Source organism: Balaenoptera ricei, chromosome 20 (genome assembly GCF_028023285.1).
Source record: "Balaenoptera ricei isolate mBalRic1 chromosome 20, mBalRic1.hap2, whole genome shotgun sequence".
NCBI lineage: Eukaryota > Metazoa > Chordata > Mammalia > Artiodactyla > Balaenopteridae > Balaenoptera > Balaenoptera ricei.
Window position 1 is genome coordinate 49,324,601 of NC_082658.1, and position 19,821 is coordinate 49,344,421.

The 19,821-nt window shown below is 43.1% G+C and overlaps 1 protein-coding gene across 1 annotated transcript in view; it reads left to right on the forward strand.

Annotated features, from left to right (window-relative positions):
* The first annotated feature begins 9,708 nt into the window (after positions 1 to 9,708).
* CPD (carboxypeptidase D) overlaps positions 9,709 to 19,821 on the forward strand; it is a 75,934-nt gene continuing 65,821 nt past the window's right edge. The window contains exon 1 of the mRNA XM_059906580.1: positions 9,709 to 10,501. Within this exon, the coding sequence (XP_059762563.1) occupies positions 9,762 to 10,501 (740 nt within the window). The 5' untranslated portion in view covers positions 9,709 to 9,761. The remainder of the gene's footprint in view (positions 10,502 to 19,821) is intronic.

A 19,821-nucleotide genomic window follows, 5' to 3' on the forward strand; every position in this document is an offset into this window, starting at 1 on the left:
CGGCAAGCGGGGGCTACTCTTCATTGTGGTGCGCGGGCTTCTCATTGTGGTGGCTTTTCTTGTTGCGGAGCACGGGCTCCAGGCGCGTGGGCTTCAGTAGTTGTGGCACTTGGGCTCAGTAGTTGTGGCTCGCGGGCTCTAGAGCACAGTCTCAGTAATTGTGGTGCGTGGGCTTAGTTGCTCCGCGGCATGTGGGATCTTCCCGGACCGGGGATTGAACTCGTGTCCCCTGCATTGGCAGGCAGATTCCACTGCACCACCAGGGGAGTCCCCAGCTTATAACTTTGGAAACTTTCTTTCTTTACAGTTCTCAGGTTCCAAGCCTCATTATTTTAGCTATTGGAAGCCATCTCAGGAACTCTCTTTTCCTCCCTGGTCTTGACCCATACCTATACTGCTTTTCTGTGGACCTGCCATTCTTCAAGTCCTGCCTGGTTTAACATTATTCCCAGACTTTAGCCACTGGATTCCAATGGTCCCTGAGGTCGGTTATAAGAAGTGATCTCTAATTCTAGTGTTCAAGGATATGATGGACAAGGCCACTTTTGCTGAAGACATAGCTTTATGATTTGGGTCATATAACCTCCCAATTTTTATATGTTTAGATAGTGTTAAAAGTATGAAATGATTTAGTTTATCATTAAGATGGAAGTCATTTCATCCCTCTGATATCTTGGTGTTCCTCCTCTCAAAACCTTCGACACATCTTGAAGCACAACTACTAAAAGTTCATTCAGTGTCCTGATGTGAGAGCCCAAATGATTTTGTGCGATTTTTGTCATCAAGAAAGCTGGCCCTTTTTCCAGCATATTAATTCCTCCCCGTGTTGCCATCCTATTCTCCTTCCACTCATTAACAACCATGGTGGTTACCAGAAATTGGGAAAGAGAAGAGCAGCCTTTGTAGCCAGAAAGGCAAGCACCATCCTCCCTCTTGAGAGCTTTTTAAGGGCTGGGAAAAGGCCCAGAGCTAGGTTACCCCTTAAGGCACCGGCAAAGCAGGAACATCAAAATGAGAGAAACATTCATCTTTAATGTAATCTGAACTTTCTAATCCTCAAATCTAGAAGGAAGCTATTTTGATTCTAGAATATATATAAGGTTTGTGTCATTTTGAAAAATAAAATTTTAATTTGAGTTTTATTTTGGGAATGGGATACCATAATTCTTTAGTTCTTAAGGCGCTGAGACTCTTCTTAATCTGCCCTTAATTGTGTTTTCCTTACTTCTATGTCCAGAGCCTTGTACTGGATCTGGCACAGAGACTGTGCTTAGTCAAGTTCTATTGCATGAATTAATAAATGGATGGAAGACTTGTAGAGTAGAATGAAGTGCTGGGTAAGGAGCAAAGATGGGAGTTGGGGGTAGGGTGGCATTGGGAAGCAGCATTAGAGAACCTGACAGGAACATCTGCTCTGGTGTCCCTAGACATTTGCTGTAATTGCCGTCTATGCTGTCTTGTCTTTGGTTGCATCAGTTCCGCCTGTTTTATCTGGTTTCATTGTCATTCTTTCCTTTCTGCATAAAGTGTTTCCCTTCTCTATTGAGCATATGAGCTAGTAATTCCTTCTTATAAGGCTCATTTTGCAAACCCACTGCTTTGTTCTGTGTCCCTGGCACTCAGTGTCTCCTGGGGAGCCTTGGCTTTTCTGCGGGCTTGCAGCAATTCAGTAACTGCTTTCTCCTTGTAACTGCTATCATTCCCTTACACCGTTTTCACCCAGACCTGTAACAGAGAGATGACTGCAGATTGTTCCCATAAATAGTATCAATCTCTTCACCTTCTGGAACTTCTTCATCTTGTACTCTTGAGATAGAGTCCAGCTGGCTGGGTGTGAATGTGCTTTGTTTGTGCCAATCCAGTCTCGGCAAGTATTTTCATCAAAATTAGAGGCTGCAATTGCTGACTGCCAGAGCATCCCTGGTAACAATATTTTTCTGGTTGGGAGGTGTGAGTTGTGCTCTGGGGCCTTTATGCAAGAGCGCACAGTCCTAGTTTATTGCTGTTTTTATTGGAAGATGTCTTTGGATCGGGGCATACCTGACTATGTCTGGGCAAGAGAGCACTTGGTCCCATTTGAATTTGTTGCTAGAATCTAGGACCAGCCTTGGGCAGACTTATACAATAGGTATAAGTTATAACCCAAGTAAGACTAAGCTCTACTCAGCCCTGTCTCAGCATGGTCACATCCAAAGGAAATCCAAATCCGATTCCTGGAAAGCATGGTAAGTCTTCACTGAAGTTATCTTAAAGGTATGTCTCTCCTAAAGTCTCACACTTCTCAGGAACTTCCTCCAGTCTTCCTTTTCTCTCTGAAACTCGTCCACCCTCATACATGCTCTTTATTACCTCCCCCCTCTCAGGGAATTCAGGGTACTAGTTTTTTGTGTTTTTTTTTTTAAATTTTAGCTCACATAACATAAAAATAACCATTGTAAAGTGTACATTTCAATGGCATTTAAGTACATTCACAATATTGCACAACCAGCAGCTTTATCTAGTTCCACAGTTTTTTCATTGCCCAAAAGGAAACCCTGTATACATAAAGCAGCCACTCCCATTCCCCCCCACATTTGTATTTTCAAAAAGCTCCCAAGGTGATTCTGAGCAGGGTTGAGAACCATCAGTATGAAGCAATCTAGTCTCCCCTGGGGCTTCCCCTACTGACATCTCCACTCTTTACCCCGGTGGGCTAAGTAGAGAAGCCAAAGATCCTCCTTAGAAATGTGAGGGCAAGTTCTGTTTTTAGTCCCAGTCACATGGAAACCCTATTCCTCCTCTTTTAGTGTTTTTCTCCCTCTCCTGCCCCACCCATCTGTATCCCACTCTCATGGGCCCTTACTCTTAAGCAGCTGTTAAACAAGTCCATCCTGGTGTCAGCTGACAAGACCTCAAGATCCCTGGAGTGTTTGCCTTTTAATTGAGGGAAAAGCCTTTCAGACTCAGAGGAACCTCTCTCTAGTGATACCTCGGGTACTAGACAGATGGGGAGAGAAAGGGACTATTTTGGGAATGAAAGAGTCTTTCTGTTTCTCCTTTACCTGTGAGTGACACATATGGTGAAAAAAGTATGCGTTTGAAGTTGGAAGATAGTGTGGTCCTAGGTACAAGTTACTTAATCTCTCAGAGCCTGTATTCTCACCTGAAAAATGAGGATGATAATGATAATACTGACCTCAAAGGGTTGTATTTCAATAAATTGCAGCCTCAGAAACTGATTCTGATTAAAAACAGGTTTATTGAAAGGATATTGGTTGGCTCGCAGAATTGCTGGAAGTGTTGGAAAATCAGAGGTTATACACAGATAGAACAATGCTCCAAAACGAGCAGCAGAATTTGCTGCTACTATCACCAGGTACCAACTGCTGCAGCTTGTCCCCCTACCACCACTGGCACTGGGAACTGGATGTTCTTCCTGTTTCCTCTGTCACCCCAGAAATTGTACGTTGCTGCCACCCTCACCCACCACAGCCAAAAAGAGTTATCCACAGTCTCTGCTTCTTTGTGTCACTGGCTCCCAGTTCAAAGTCCGTCACAGGTTCATCTGCTTGACCAAACCGAGGCTATGAGCCCATGTTCCAGGAGGCATTTTCAGCCTGCATAGTAGGAGACCCTGCCCTCCACAGAGACCCCTAAGATGGAGGGTCCCCCAAATGAGGGGAAGGGGTTCAGATACTGGACAGCCAAAAATAAGGACAAATATTCCTTTTCCAAATTGTGAGGATTAGTGAGACAAACTGCAGATTGTAAACTCTAAAGCCCTGTGCGGGGCTCAGTTATCAGCACTTTGTACATACTGTTACTTATTTCACTGTGTTACAGCACTTCCTCTTCCTTCTCCCTTTTTTCTTCTTTCACATGCCCCCACCCCCATCCCCGGCCAGGGCACACAGATAAGCCTCATAAATGTTGAGTGAATAAAACATTCTGCTGCTTTCACTTGGTTGGTGAAGCAGGTTGGTATTGACCGGCTGTCTCCCCAGCTTCCATCCCCCCTTCTGCCTTGCCATAGGCCCTAATTTCCATTTGGGGAACCATGTAATTCTTGGGAATCAGATTCCACCCCCAGCCCCAGCAATGGAGTTCACATCCTAAGCCAAGCCAATCAGCATACTCCATCTCCCTGGCCATAGTGATTGGTTCAGGGTTAGGCATATGACCTAAGCTGATCCAATATGAGTGTAACTCAGCAAAATCGATAGTACAAGGGCATTCTCTGTTGCTGAGTATGAAAAGAAAGCATGTGGCTTTAGGACCTTCTGGCATGTGGCTTTAGGACGTTCTGGCAGCCCTCTTGGGACCACAAAGGGAGTCAGACTTAGAATAAAGTGAACATTGTAGAAGGCAACGTCAAGGGAAAAGAAGAAAGCAGGTGCCTGGTAACCATTTAGCCACAGGATAAAGCTATGCCTGAATCCAGACTTCTCCTTTGGACTTCTCAGTGATACGAGCCAATACATTTCATTTATTATTCAAACTAGTATGAGTCAGGTTTTCTGATATGTACAACCGAAAGTAACTGATACCTGCTTCCCTCCTTCTTTGCCTCGTGAGAATAGAACTGCTGTCCATTTGGTGCTGGCAAATAGTGAGTTTTTTTGAAATACTGATCAAAATCATTGTCATGGCCTCAGGTTTGGGCAGCAGCATGTCTATGCCCTAGAATCAGGCCTGACTAAAATTAAAATAGAATGGGCCTACCTAACCATGGGCAATTTTTGAAAGTGATTTCAATAAACATCTTTCATTTCTCTTTGGCCTGGAAAGATAAGGACTCTGAGGAAGTAAGACCAAGCTCTGTAAAAACCAAAACAAGCCAACAAACCCTTCTGTTCCATGTCCCATTAGCAGGTCCAGATGACATGTTAAAAAACTGCTGGTCCCTATTAAGTGTCAACGGCTGAAAACTATTACTCTCCATTTCTCTCTCCCACTCTTTGAGATAATTATTTCACATCTTTCTCTCTTTCCTCAAATCTCCAATACCACTACAACATCCTTACTCTCAGCTGATGGCTACAACATTCCATTTCATTAAGAAAACAAAAGCAATCAGCAGAGAATAACCACCAGCTCCCAACATGTCACATACCCACTTAATTGTACTTATGCCCATACATTCTGCCTTTCCACTTGTGACTACAGGTGAAGTGTCTGTGCTCCTACTTAAGACCAAGCCTCCAGTGGTGTATTAGATCCTATGCCCTCTCGAAGTCTTGGCTCCAGCAATTCTCCCTCCTCTCTAATGCATCATTAAAGTTTCCCTCTTTACTAGATCATTCCCATCAGTATATAAACAATCTGTAGTTTCTCCCATCTTAAGAAAAAAACCCAAAGCCCCCAAAACTCTCTTGGCCTTCCATCCCCATTCAGCATTGTCCCATTTTTCTACTCTCCTTTATAGACTCCTCAAAAGAGTTATTTCACCAACTCCACTTCATTACCTTCTAGTCTCTCTTGAACCGACTCCATTCAAGTTTTCCCTGCACCATTCCACGGTAACTGCTCTCATAAAGGTCATCAGTAAAGGGACGTCCCTGGCGGTCCAGTGGTTAAGACTCCGTGCTTCCACTGCAGGGGTGCAGTTTCCATCCAAAAAGTAAAAAAAAAAAAAGTCATCAGTAACCTCTGCATTGCTAAATCCAATGCTCAATTCAATGTAGTCCTCATCTCAAAGAGATTTTTCTCCTGCCTTCCTTGTCTTGGATACTGGCAAGGCCATCTAATCTGGTCATCCTCACTAGTCGTGAAGTCATCTTTTACTTCTTCTTCCCTCTTATCCAAGCAGTTGCTACATCTTGTCAATCCAATAACCCAAATATCATTCTAATTTATCTTCTCTTTTCTGTCCTCACTAACCTTGCCAGAATCAGCTCTTGTCTGGATGGCAACTGCGTTTTTTTTTGTTTTTGTTTTTTGCCATGCCACGCAGCTGGCAGAATCTTAGTTCCCCGACCAGGGATCGAACCTGCGCCCTGAGCAGTGAAAGTGCGGAGTCCTAACCACTGGACCACTAGGGAATTCCTGGCAACTGCTTTTAAGTCTGCCCCACACAGCTCCTGGAATTCTGTTGCTAAAGCACGGATATGATCCACACCGCTCCCTTCATAAACAGCTCTGTAAGTTTTTCATTTGCTGTGGAATAAAGCAAAACCCCCTTAGCATAATATTTAAGGCTTTTCATCATCTGGCACCATCCTACCTTCATAGCTATGGATCCAGCTGCTCCTCCCAACACATCTTATATTCCAGCCACCATTACTGCATGCTTCTGTCCCTCTATCCTCACTGGTCCCACTGCCTGGAGTGTTCTTTTCTCCATTTTTTTTTTTTCCTGTTTGAGAATTCTTCTTATTAAGCAAATAAAAATAATGATGATTTCTGAAAATCTCTTATATGCCATGTATCAAGTATTACATTAAATATTATACATGTATCATCTCATTTAATTCTCAGAAAAAATGAAATAACTTCCCCAAGTTAAAACAGCTAGAAAATGGCTGATCTAGGATTTGAATTCAGTTCATGATCTAACAGTATTGATGAAGTTTTCTCTGACTCCTCATCACAATTAGTTGCTTTTTCCTCTGTGTTCCCACAGAAGGTTTTTTTTTGTTTTTTGGTTTTGTTTCATTTTGTTTTGTTTTAGTTCACTACAAAGAAGCAGTTTTATCATAAACACACAGACTCTGAAGCCAGACTCCCTGAGTTTGAGTCCTGGATCTGTGGCTTGCCAGCTGTGAGATCTGGTGCCTCAGTATATTTATTTATCTTTGAAACGGGAAAGATAATAGTACCTATCTCAGGATTGTTGTGAAGATTAAATGCATCAACCAACGTAAAGGGTTTAGCACAGTGCCTGTTACATAGCACTGGCCTCATGGGAATATTCTGTCCTGTCTATGTTATATCTCCCTCACTAGACTCTGGCCTCCTAGGAGAGGACAATCCTTCACTCATCTTCCAATCCTCCTGCACCCAGCACAGCAGATCTTTCACTAGATGGGTGCTCCACAAACATTTGCCAATTTGTATGTGTCAGTCTGTGGGTGTTTCTGCCAGACAGTGTGACATTTACAGGTTCATGATCTATGGTGTGCTTCAATTACCTACGAGTCTTTTTAGAAAAAGTGGTTGCTGAAGTCAGGCAAGCCATTCAAAAGCTCTGCCCTGTTTTCAAAAATCCAGGTCATTACCACTCTGCTTCTGTGAACCGGAAGCCTTTCCCCAAGTTCCCTCACTTGTGAGGCCAAGACTTTCCTTGTGGGAAGGAGAAAAGGGACACCTGTCACAAGGTTAAGATTTCTCAGGGGCAGCTGGAGTTATTTAGTTGGAGTTTTCCCCTCCAGTGAGCAGTGACGGGGTTGGGAGCTTTGGGTTTCACTTCTAACCACCAGCATGGGGTACCTGCTTAGGATGGAGACTCCAGACCCAAAAGAGGCTACAAGCACAAGGCAGGAGGCCCAGGGATTCCTGGGAGGGCGGTGGCTCAAGTTACATCACATTATTTCACTGCCTTCACACGTTTATTTATCGCCTCACTAGGTGAGGCTGCAGGAGTGAGTTGGCAGGAAGAGGCTTCAAAGGAGAGTGAAAATGGTAGAAAAGGAAATATTTGATTAGAGGTTAACGTGTCCCCTGGGGCTTCTTTGATTTGGATTATTCTAAAATTGCACAGTGTAATGATTAAGTACTCCGGGGTGGGTGGGGGGAAGGGGGGGAGTGGTCTCTGTACAGAGTTGGAGCTTTGTTTCTGATGAGTTGCAGCTGCTGTGTAAAAGGCGCACTAAACCAAACAGGCAGGGAGGAGAAGAGGAGCTCACAGGACCAGAGTGACTGTGCTAAAGTCATCATCTTCACCTAAGCCCGTGCTTTCTCCTGTCCTACACCTCAGTGAACACCTGCAAGTTGCTTTGGCTATAACTTGAAGTCAGCCTACAACCCTCTGTCTCTCTCTGTCACCAGATCCTGTCCACTTTCTCTCCTAAAGTTCTTTCAAATCCATTTCCTTCTTTCTACCTCCACTGGCACTGTCCTTGAGGGTTCAGAGCCTCATGTCTTCTCGGATTATATCTTCCTTACAGGGTTCTCGGTCTCGAGTCTTAGGCCTTCCACTCCATTCTCCACGTTACTGTCAGAGGGATTTTTCTAAACTAGCTTAAAATCCATCAGTGGCTCTCCGTGGTCTTACAGATCAAGTGCTCCCCAGAGCCTGGCTTGTGAGGCTCTTTGGGCTCTGGTCCTGCTTCTCTGGCTTGTGTCCTCCATACCTGTGAGCTCCTTCACAATCCTGCTCTGGATGCAGTTCCCAGAATGTGCAGTATTTGCTCTCAAGCCTTCGGTGCTTGCTCTTCCTTCTGTCCAGAATACCTCCCTTCCTCCCCTAGTTTCTCTGTTTCTCTCTTACTCCTCCTTGGGTTGAATGAGGTTTCCCTCACCTGGGCCCCCATATCCATATTGTACCACTTATCACAAACTGTATCCAACCTCTAACTAAGCAGAGTGAATTGCTTACCAGCACATAGCTCTAGCACACAATAGTTGCTCAGTAAAAATCTGATAAATGAATGAACTCTTTACTATTCATATTAGGGTTCAATCATAGTTCAAGGAAGGAGACTTGAATCGCCTGGCTCTGAAAGAAGGAACCAGAACAGTTATTGCAATTATGCTCTTTGTTGTGTAGAATTTCACACTTGATAAAAGGATTGTGAGGTTTTGTGTTTCTTCAAGCTAAAGTGCTTTAAGCCTACTTTAAAGACCAGTTTAAAGGCCTCTTCTCCAGATGATAAAACAGGGTATTTGTCAGCTTTGAGGCATTCCGGAATTATACTCACCAAGCAAGTGTCTCCAGAAATGTCATACCTGCTGCTTTTCAAATGTTATTCTAAGGCCACAGTTAAACAAGTATCTCGCTCAGGAGAGGTGTGAGAGGTGGGCAAGTGAATCATGAAATGAAATCTGCCTACAGGGCTGAGACCAGCACACACAGGAACCAATGGCAGTGAAATAAACTGGGGTAACACCAAGGAAATATATCCATCAACACAAAGGGAGCCTACTACATAGCAGATTTCCACTGTACATAAAGGAGACACCTTCTTTCAACGTAGACACTAAAAACTGAAATGAGGTAGTGAGCCCTCTGCCACTCCAAGCGTCCCAGTCTCTTCAACCGCTGCCGGGGCGCTGGGAGACCAACTCCGATGGAAGGGGTGCAAGGTGCAAAGGGCTGAGGCGTCTTTTGGCTCTTCCAAGGTAGATTCTTTAGAACCTTTGGATTTTTTCGAGTCCTTTGATTCCTTCGAACCTTTTGATTCTTTCAGTTCTCGGTTCCAAGCGTTAAAGCGCCGCTAGGAAAAGCTGCAACAAAGATGGGAAGGAAGCTAGTGAGAGTACTCAGAGAGAAAGGGGTGAGAATTTAAGCGGTAAGCCAGAAAGAAGAGACTGAGGGAGTAGAGGAGAAGCGGAGCAAACGCAGAAGGGAAACGGGGAGGAGGGAAAGGGAGCGACAGGAACCTAGACCGATGAAGAGAGTGACCAAACTCTTCCCCGAGAGGAGGAAGGCACGCCTAGAGGGAATCGGCTGCTTTAAGGACAGCCCCGCCCCTCTGCGTGACGCCACAGCAGAGCCTCCCGCGATTGGCTGCGGCCCGGAGGGCGGGATGGGGTTGCTAGGAGCTGAGGGGATCCGGCTGGCCAAGGCCTCCCGGAGCGCGGAGCCGCGGGAACGGAGTCCGGGTTTGCAGCGCTGCTGGAAGATGGCGAGAGGCTGGGACGCGCGGCCGCCCTGGCGGCCAGGGCGCGTCCCGCTGCTGCTGTGTCTGCTGTTGCTGCTGCTGCTGCGGAGCCCAGCCCGGGCAGCGCACATCAAGAAGGCGGAGGCGACGACGACGACGACGAGCGCGGGCGCCGAGGCGGTCAAGGGCCAGTTCGACCGCTACTACCACGAAGAGGAGCTGGGCTTGGCGCTGAGGGGGGCGGCGGCCGCGGGGCCCCCAGGCCTGGCCCGCCTCTTCAGCATCGGCAGCTCGGTGGAGGGCCGGCCGCTGTGGGTGCTGCGCCTCACGGCCGGCCTGGGGCCGCCGCCTTCTGACGGCGACACGGGGCCCGACGCGGCGGGGCCGCTCCTGCCCGGCCGGCCGCAGGTGAAGCTGGTGGGCAACATGCACGGCGACGAGACCGTCTCGCGCCAGGTGCTCATCTACCTGGCGCGCGAGCTGGCGGCTGGCTACCGCCGCGGGGACCTGCGCCTGGTCCGCCTGCTCAACACCACGGACGTGTACGTGCTGCCCAGCCTCAACCCCGACGGCTTCGAACGCGCCCGTGAGGGCGACTGCGGCTTCAGCGACAGCGGCCCTCCCGGGGCCAGCGGCCGCGACAACAGCCGTGGCCGCGACCTCAACCGCAGCTTCCCGGACCAGTTCAGCACCGGTGAGCCCCCGTCCCTGGACGACGTGCCCGAGGTGCGCGCCCTGATCGAGTGGATCCGCAGGAACAAGTGAGTGTCGTCCTCCCTCCACCGCCGCCTCCTCCCCCCCGCCACCCTCCCCATCCAAGTGAGCCTCCAGAGCAGAGGCTGGGTCCGGCACTCAGTAAGCGCTCCAACGGTGCTCTCAGGCCTAAGGGACGGGGATAGTGAGGGCGGAGAGCGACACCCCGTAACGGGGACAGGGCCCAGGCCGCTTAGCCTCCTGTCCCGCTAATTGTCCGAGAAGCGCTGCCTAGAGGCTGTCATTTGTTCAAAGGATGCGGAGAGCGCTGTTTGGCTGGAGGGGAGACTCTTTTCTAGCATTCTGGCCCCTGTTCTCACAGGATCGTAGAATATGAGCGACGGAACAGACATTAAGGATGACCTAGGTCAGCTCACTTATTTTATACATAAACTGACAAGATTGCGATTATCTTATTACTACAGGCACTGTGCTAAGCCCTTTCTGTGGACTGCATGATCTCAGTTTATGTTGGCCACAACCTGATGAGACAGACAGCATTAACATCCCTGTTCTGTAGCTGGGACTTCAACTCACGCATTTAGTCAGTGCTCTTAACAGGCATGGAGGGAGACTGTAGCCTAGAAATGGCAGATGACACTCCCGGGGTCTTCTTCTTGGTTATTTAACAGAAACTGGTTCTCTTCCAGTCTTCACCTCTGACTCAGCTATGGAACATACAGATATGGCTGGTTGGAGAACTTGTACAGATCTGGAACCTTCATCTATAAGCAGCTTCATTTTAGACTCTGAAGGGTTTCTGCTGCCACTTGTGCACATTATTAGTGGGCCAGGGCCAAATGACTAATTGTCACACTTAATAGACACCTTAAGTGTTAGTAACCGCTCTGTGAGATGTAAAAACTTAAAAGAAGCACGAGGACCTGAAGAAATTGGTGTATAACAAGAAAATATTATAAATATATATATGGTGTGTTTTTGTACCCAGTTAAACCTTACAGGAATTGTTCCTACTGGCAAAATGTGCGTGGGCTGCAATAACATGGGTCATCTCTGTGGAGAAGGTAGAACTTGAACTGAGTCTTGAGAGATGGGTAGGATTTTCAGCAAAAAAGTGGAGGAGAGGAATAAAGGAAGAAGGAACTTATTCCAGATGGAATAATATCTGAGGTGACCGTGCACCTCTTCCTTTTGTCAAGCATCGGCTTTCCCAGCATATCCCCATTTTTGTGTCTTCAGAAGGCTTGTGAAGCAATTAATCTTTCCATCCTGATTTGAAGAAGATATCTGAGTGACAGATAAGATACAAGCAATAATGAACAAAGAAGTTTCCCTGTAGGACTTGGAATCATCTCTTCTACAAGGTTCAGCATATATAGCAGACCTTGAAAAATTCATGGCCATTATGACAATTCTAGATTCTTTTTATCTCCTACCTTTCACTTTACTCCTTCTGAGATCCCCTGTAGGTATTAATTTCACATACGCTTTCTGGGAAGATTTTTCCTTTAAAGATAATGGTGTTGGGACTTCCCTGGTGGCGCAGTGGTTAAGAATCTGCCTGCAAATGCAGGGGACGCGGGTTGGAGCCCTGGTCCGGGAAGATTCCACATGTCGCAGAGCAACTAAGCCCGCAAGCCACGACTGCTGAGCCCGCGTGCCACAACTTCTGAAGCACGCGCGCCTAGAGCCCGGGCTCCACAACAACAGAAGCCACTGCAATGAGAAGCCTGTGCACTGCAACGAAGAGTAGCTCTGGCTCGCCGCAACTAGAGAAAGCCCAAGTGTAACAATGAAGACCCAACGCAGCCAAAAATAAATAAATAAATTTAAATAAAATAAAAAATAAAAAAATAAAGATAATGGTGTCAGGGCCTCTGAACATTTACATAAGAAGTGTAACTTTAACGTACAGCCTATTGTCAGAAGCTGTGATGGCCAGGGCCTTTCTGAGATGATATATCAAATTCACTGTTTGCATTGCTTAAAGGACACGTTTAAAAAGCCCCATCATGACCTTTGCAGGGATGTAAATTCTGTGAGTAGATTTTTCTATTCAGTATTACTTCTGCTGTGACCAAAAATAAAAATGATCCTTGTCTTGGTGCAAGTCACCTTGAGACTATACTGAAAGCTTTAAACTTTAAATCTAGGACCAAAAATGTGCTCTTTGGATAACTCTTTCATATCACCAGTATTTAATGATTAAAGTTATGGTCTGGGCTGGCTAGTTCAATGATAGGAGCTTGTGAAGATTTTAAAAGCTCATCTGTGTCAGTTGGTATTACAAAGAAAGTGGCTCTATTTTGCAGCTATGGACTACCCTAATCATATCCGCCCTCTTTTCAAATGTAACTCTAATCAGAAGGGAAAGTAGGTGAGTGTATAGGGTGAAAAGTACATCCTTCCATCCTCAATCATAAATAACTCAAGATGCATATTATTTAATGATTAATCAGTAACAAGGGACGTTGATATGTGAATAAAGTAAAAAAAACAAGCACTTACACGATTTGAGATTGATTCCTAAATATATAGAGTCAGCTTTATGGATAGGAAATTCTAAAACCACAGACATCCGTCTGTACAGGGAAATTACCTTTTTCAATGTATTTTGTGAAATAAATCATTTGAATAATTTCTTGATATCCTATTCACCCAGCTGTATTAGAAATAGATTTTTGTTGTTGTTTTGGATAGGTAACAATTTAAGACTCATTTCCTCCTGCTTGGGAAAGTGGAGTTTATTTTCTTTGTTTCACTTTACACTTCATCCAATCCGTGATTTTGTACCACTGATAATTGACTCATCTGCTTAAGAAAATATACAAGATTTTAACTCCATCATTAAAATAAAGATTTTATAGTTTACTTCACCCTCATATTTTTGGCACAGTTCTTTAATTAAATATACCTGCTTAGACTTTAATAGGAGATTAGCATATAAATGATTTTTTGGGTATGTTTGTGATAAGCATTATCATGTTGTTGGGGTAGGTGTATAGCTACAATTTCCTGAAACCTTTAGAATTTAGTTTATCAGACATCAAGTTTTCTTAATTTTTTAAAGTTATTTACAGGGTTCTCTGGGGACCATAATAAAGTTAACTTGGAGATTGACTTTTTTTTTTTAAATTAATTAATTTATTTTATTTTATGGCTGTGTTGGGTCTTTGTTTCTGCGCAAGGGCTTTCTCCAGTTGTGACGAGCGGGGGCCACTCTTCATCGCGGTGCGCGGGCCCTTCACTATCGCGGCCTCTCTTGTTGCGGAGCACAGGCTCCAGACGCGCAGGCTCAGTAGTTGTGGCTCACGGGCCCAGCTGCTCCGCGGCATGTGGGATCCTCCCAGACCAGGGCTCGAACCCGTGTCCCCTGCATCGGCAGGCAGATTCTCAACCACCGCGCCACCAGGGAAGCCCGGAGATTGACTTTTTAATATCTACAGACTCTTGTTTATAATTTTTATGATATATTTACCAGCTACTTTAAATCTTATGCAAGGAATGATACATGATATTGAAGTCAAGTGTGAGAAACACTTAAGAGAATTGATTTGATTGGAAACCATAAAATACCCTTCAAATAAAATTGGATCGATATACAAAGTTGGTTTGACAAAGACTAAAAGAAAATAATCTTACAACCACTATAATAGATATCACTTTCTTTTGAAATCACCCTTACCGGAGTGGCATTGGTGCTTTTAAAACTATGTGAGTAGAGTAAGGAAAATCTAATAATTTAATTTTATCACTCAAGTAGATTGCAAATATTTCATTGTTCTAAAAGTGTTTGGTTAGGCCATTTTAACAGTATTTCTGAGAAGTGTTAGAAGAAATGTCAAACAAAGTGAAAAACAGCATTTATTAGAGAATCTTGGAATTTAAAATTTTAATTGAACATGTATAAAGTAAGATGCTTCACTTATTTAGAATATTCACTTATCCTTTTTTTTTTTCCCCACTAGACTATGAATGCCATGAGGGCATTTTTTTGTATGTTCCTTCACTGATACATTCCTTAGTGCCTAGAACATTTGGCTTACAGTTGACACTCAAGAAAATTTGTTGCTCAGTTGATTGTCTAAACTGGGCCAGCCTTCTTGTAACTTTCCCAAAGTCAGAGTGGGGTGGTGGTGGGGAAGTACTTAAATTATTTTAGGCATAGAAACCAAAAAGTAAATTGTTAATAACTTGCTATGGAGGAGGGATGGGTAAACTGGAGTTAGAATAGATGCTTAGTTTTTGTTTCTGTAACATTGTAGCATTGGAAGTGGTGAGTAGAATGATAGTCTGTAAGGCAGTGATTCCCTAAGCAGGATGCTAGATGTCTCCAAAGGAATGAACATTCGTTGAGCAGGTGCTATAAAGCAGTCATTGTGCTGGAAGATAATTGTACATGTATTATCTTATTTAATTCTTGTAACAATCCTGGGAGGCAGGTAGCATTAATCCCCATTTTACAGATGAGAGAGAAACTGGGGTTCAATGGATTTAGAGGCAACAACTTCTCCTGATCATGTTACTAGTGAGTGACATGTCTGCAAAACCAAATGTTCTTACCCATATTTGCCTGGTTTTAAAGCCTGTGCTATTGCCACTATACCAAATGGCATTCCCCTCTGGTATCTAGAACTGTGCTAATTTTAATTATATAAAACTAGTCTTCTTTCATAGTCTATTCTGGTGTTTAATCACTGTCTTTATCAGCTAAATTCTGTCTTCTGATGAATAGATTCTGTGTTACAAGTAATTTTCATTGTTTGACCTCCTCTGGGAGGTACTGATCATACTTAACATTTCAAATTAAACATATCATAGACTTAATTTTCTTTCAGACATGTAGAAAGAAATGTTATAAATCAACCCCCTTTAGAATTACTGTAGGTCAGTTTATTTCAGCCACAAAAAGGCAGAAGCAAAAAATCATAATTTTGAGTGCAAAGAGAAAAGTGTTTAATCTCCACTCATAGTAATGGTTTGAACTGTTACCTGAGTGAAAAATGTATAAATAGGACTTCGGCATGTTTTTGCCTTTACCTTTTACCGTAAAAGGCATTCTTCAGTATTTCTATATCTATAAATTTGACCAAATTGTAAATGGGTTCGCTTAGAAGTATCAGTAAAAATGCAAGAAGTTTAAAATGTTTCTTTTATAGAAACAGCCTTGTCTCCATGTCAGTTTATTTTTTAATGGTCCAACCAGGAACCTTGCACCTAGAAAGAGAGCTGCTTTTACAGTGATGCAATGTGCTGTATTGTTTTTATCTGAAAGCAGCTCAGGTCTTTCCCCCCCCTGAATTTTCTCAACTACGGCTTCTCTCCTGAAAATGTGAATTTAGTGTACTGTGAAAATGGAATGAGGCAAAGCACATCCTGTTTTAAATTAGACTCCCTATCTTAAAAATTCTCTCTGGACAGTAATATAAAAAGCATGAAACTTATTAACCTAACTCGTATATTCAACAAATATTTATTTATGCCAGCCACGCTTTCTATGAAATTAACACAATATGAAGTACAAGAATTAGATTGAACTCTATGAAATTGTCATTTTTGTAGGTCAAAACATGGTTGAATAGTGGCAGTGCTAAGAGGGAAGTTTATAGCAATACAAGCCTACCTCAAGAAACAGGAAACATCTCGAATAAACAACCTAACCTTGCACCTAAAGCAATTAGAGAAAGAAGAACAAAAAAACCCCAAAGCCAGCAGAAGGAAAGAAATTATAAAGATCAGGTCAGAAATAAATGAAAAAGAAATGAAGGAAACAATAGCAAAAATCAATGAAACTAAAAGCTGGTTCTTTGAGAAGATAAACAAAATTGATAAACCATTAGCCAGACTCATCAAGAGAAAAAGGGAGAAGACTCAGATCAATAGAATTAGAAATGAAAAAGGAGAAATAACCACTGACACTGCAGAAATACAAAAGATCATGAGAGATTACTACAAGCAACTCTATGCCAATAAAATGGACAACCTGGAAGAAATGGACAGATTCTTAGAAATGCACAAACTGCCGAGACTGAACCAGGAAGAAATAGAAAATATGAACAGACCAATCACAAGCACTGAAATTGAAACTGTGATTAAAAACCTTCCAACAAACAAAAGCCCAGGACCAGATGGCTTCACAGGTGAATTCTATCAAACATTTAGAGAAGAGCTAACACCTATCCTTCTCAAACTCTTCCAAAATATTGCAGAGGGAGGAACACTCCCAAACTCATTCTACGAGGCCACCATCACCCTGATACCAAAACCAGACAAAGATGTCACAAAGAAAGAAAACTACAGGCCAATATCACTGATGAACATAGATGCAAAAATCCTCAACAAAATACTCGCAAACAGAATCCAACAGCACATTAAAAGGATCATACACCATGATCAAGTGGGGTTTATCCCAGGAATGCAAGGATTCTTCAATATACGCAAATCAATCAATGTGATACACCATATTAACAAATTGAAGGAGAAAAACCATATGATCATCTCAATAGATGCAGAGAAAGCTTTCGACAAAATTCAACACCCATTTATGATAAAAGCCCTGCAGAAAGTAGGCATAGAGGGAACTTTCCTCAACATAATAAAGGCCATATATGACAAACCCACAGCCAACATTGTCCTCAATGGTGAAAAACTGAAACCATTTCCACTAAGATCAGGAACAAGACAAGGTTGCCCACTCTCACCACTATTATTCAACATAGTTTTGGAAGTGTTAGCCACAGCAATCAGAGAAGACAAAGAAATAAAAGGAATCCAAATCGGAAAAGAAGAAGTAAAGCTGTCACTATTTGCAGATGACATGATACTATACATAGAGAATCCTAAAGAGGCTACCAGAAAACTCCTAGAGCTAATCAATGAATTTGGTAAAGTAGCAGGATACAAAATTAATGCACAGAAATCTCTTGCATTTCTATACACTAATGATGAAAAATCTGAAAGTGAAATTAAGAAAACACTCCCGTTTACCATTGCAACAAAAAGAATAAGATATCTAGGAATAAACCTACCTAAGGAGACAAAAGACCTGTATGCAGAAAATTATAAGACACTGATGAAAGAAATTAAAGATGATACAAATAGATGGAGAGATATACCATGTTCCTGGATTGGAAGAATCAACATTGTGAAAATGACTCTACTACCCAAAGCAATCTACAGATTCAATGCAATCCCTATCAAACTACCACTGGCATTTTTCACAGAACTAGAACAAAAAATTTCACAATTTGTATGGAAACACAAAAGACCCCGAATAGCCAAAGCAATCTTGAGAACGAAAAATGGAGCTGGGGGAATCAGGCTCCCTGACTTCAGACTATATTACAAAGCTTCAGTAATCAAGACAGTTTGGTACTGGCACAAAAACAGAAATATAGATCAATGGAACAGGATAGAAAGCCCAGAGATAAACCCACACACATATGGTCACCTTATCTTTGATAAAGGAGGCAAGCATATACAGTGGAGAAAAGACAGCCTCTTCAATAAGTGGTGCTGGGAAAATTGGACAGGTACATGTAAAAGTATGAAATTAGAACACTCCCTGACACCATGCACAAAAATAAACTCAAAATGGATTAAAGACCTAAGTGTAAGGCCAGACACTATCAAACTCTTAGAGGAAAACATAGGCAGAACACTCTATGACATACATCACAGCAAGATTCTTTTTGACCCAGCTCCCAGAGAAATGGAAATAAGAACACAAATAAACAAATGGGACCTAATGAAACTTAAAAGCTTTTGCACAGCAAAGGAAACCATAAACAAGACCAAAAGACAACCCTTAGAATGGGAGAAAATATTTGCAAATGAAGCAACTGACAAAGGATTAATCTCCAAGATTTACAAGCAGCTCATGCAGCTCAATAACAAAAAAACGAACAACCCAATCCAAAAATGGGCAGAAGACCTAAATAGACATTTCTCCAAAGAAGATATACAGATGGCCTACAGACACATGAAAGAATGCTCAACATCATTAATCATTAGAGAAATGCAAATCAAAACTACAATGAGATATCATCTCACACCGGTCAGAATGGCCATCATCAAAAAATCTAGAAACAATAAATGCTGGAGAGGGTGTGGAGGAAAGGGAACACTCTTGCACTGTTGGTGGGAATGTAAATTGATACAGCCACTATGGAGAACAGTATGGAGGTTCCTTAAAAAACTACAAATAGAACTACCATACGACCCAGCAATCCCACTACTGGGCATATACCCTGAGAAAACCATAGGTCAAAAAGTGTCATGTACCACAATGTTCATTGCAGCTCTATTTACAATAGCCAGGACATGGAAGCAACCTAAATGTCCATCGACAGATGAATGGATAAAGAAGATGTGGCACATATATACAATGGAATATTACTCAGCCGTAAAAAGAAATGAAATGGAGGTATTTGTAATGAGGTGGATGGAGTTAGAGTCTGTCATACAGAGTGAAGTAAGTCAGAAAGAGAAAAACAAATACAGTATGCTAACACATATATACGGAATCTAAGGAAAAAAAAAAAAAAAAAGGCCATGAAGAACCTAGTGGCAAGACGGGAATAAAGACACAGACCTACTAGAGAATGGACTTGAGGATATGGGGAGGGGGTGGGGGGAGATGTGACAGGGTAAGAGAGTGTCATGGACATATATACACTACCAAATGTAAAATAGATAGCTAGTGGGAAGCAGCCGCATAGCACAGGGAGATCAGCTCGGTGCTTTGTGACCACCTAGAGGGGTGGGATGGGGAGGGTGGGAGGGAGGGAGATGCAAGAGGGAAGAGAAATGGGAACATATTGTATATGTATAACTGATTCACTTTGTTATAAAGCAGAAGCTAACACACTATTGTAAGGCAATTATACTTCAATAAAGATGTTAAAAAAAAAAAAAAAAAAAAAAAAAAAAAGAAATTCACGTTCTTTTTATTTATTTATTTATTTATGACTGTATTGGGTCTTCGTTTCTGTGCGAGGGCTTTCTCTAGTTGTGGCAAGTGGGGACCACTCTTCATCGCGGTGCGCGGGCCTCTCACCATCACGGCCTCTCTTGTTGTGGAGCACAGGCTCCAGACGCGCAGGCTCAGTAATTGTGGCTCACGGCCCAGTTGCTCCGTGGCATGTGGGATCTTCCCAGACCAGGGCTCGAACCCATGTCCCCTGCATTGGCAGGCAGATTCTCAACCACTGCGCCACCAGGAAAGCCCCTTAATACATGATTTTGCAGTTCCCTGAATAAGACGTCTCCTGAAACATTAATTTACACTGTGTTATTCAGCTATTTTTTTCAGTGATGGGGAAATTATTTAAAGTTATTTGAAGTTAACTTGGACTGTAAAAACTGT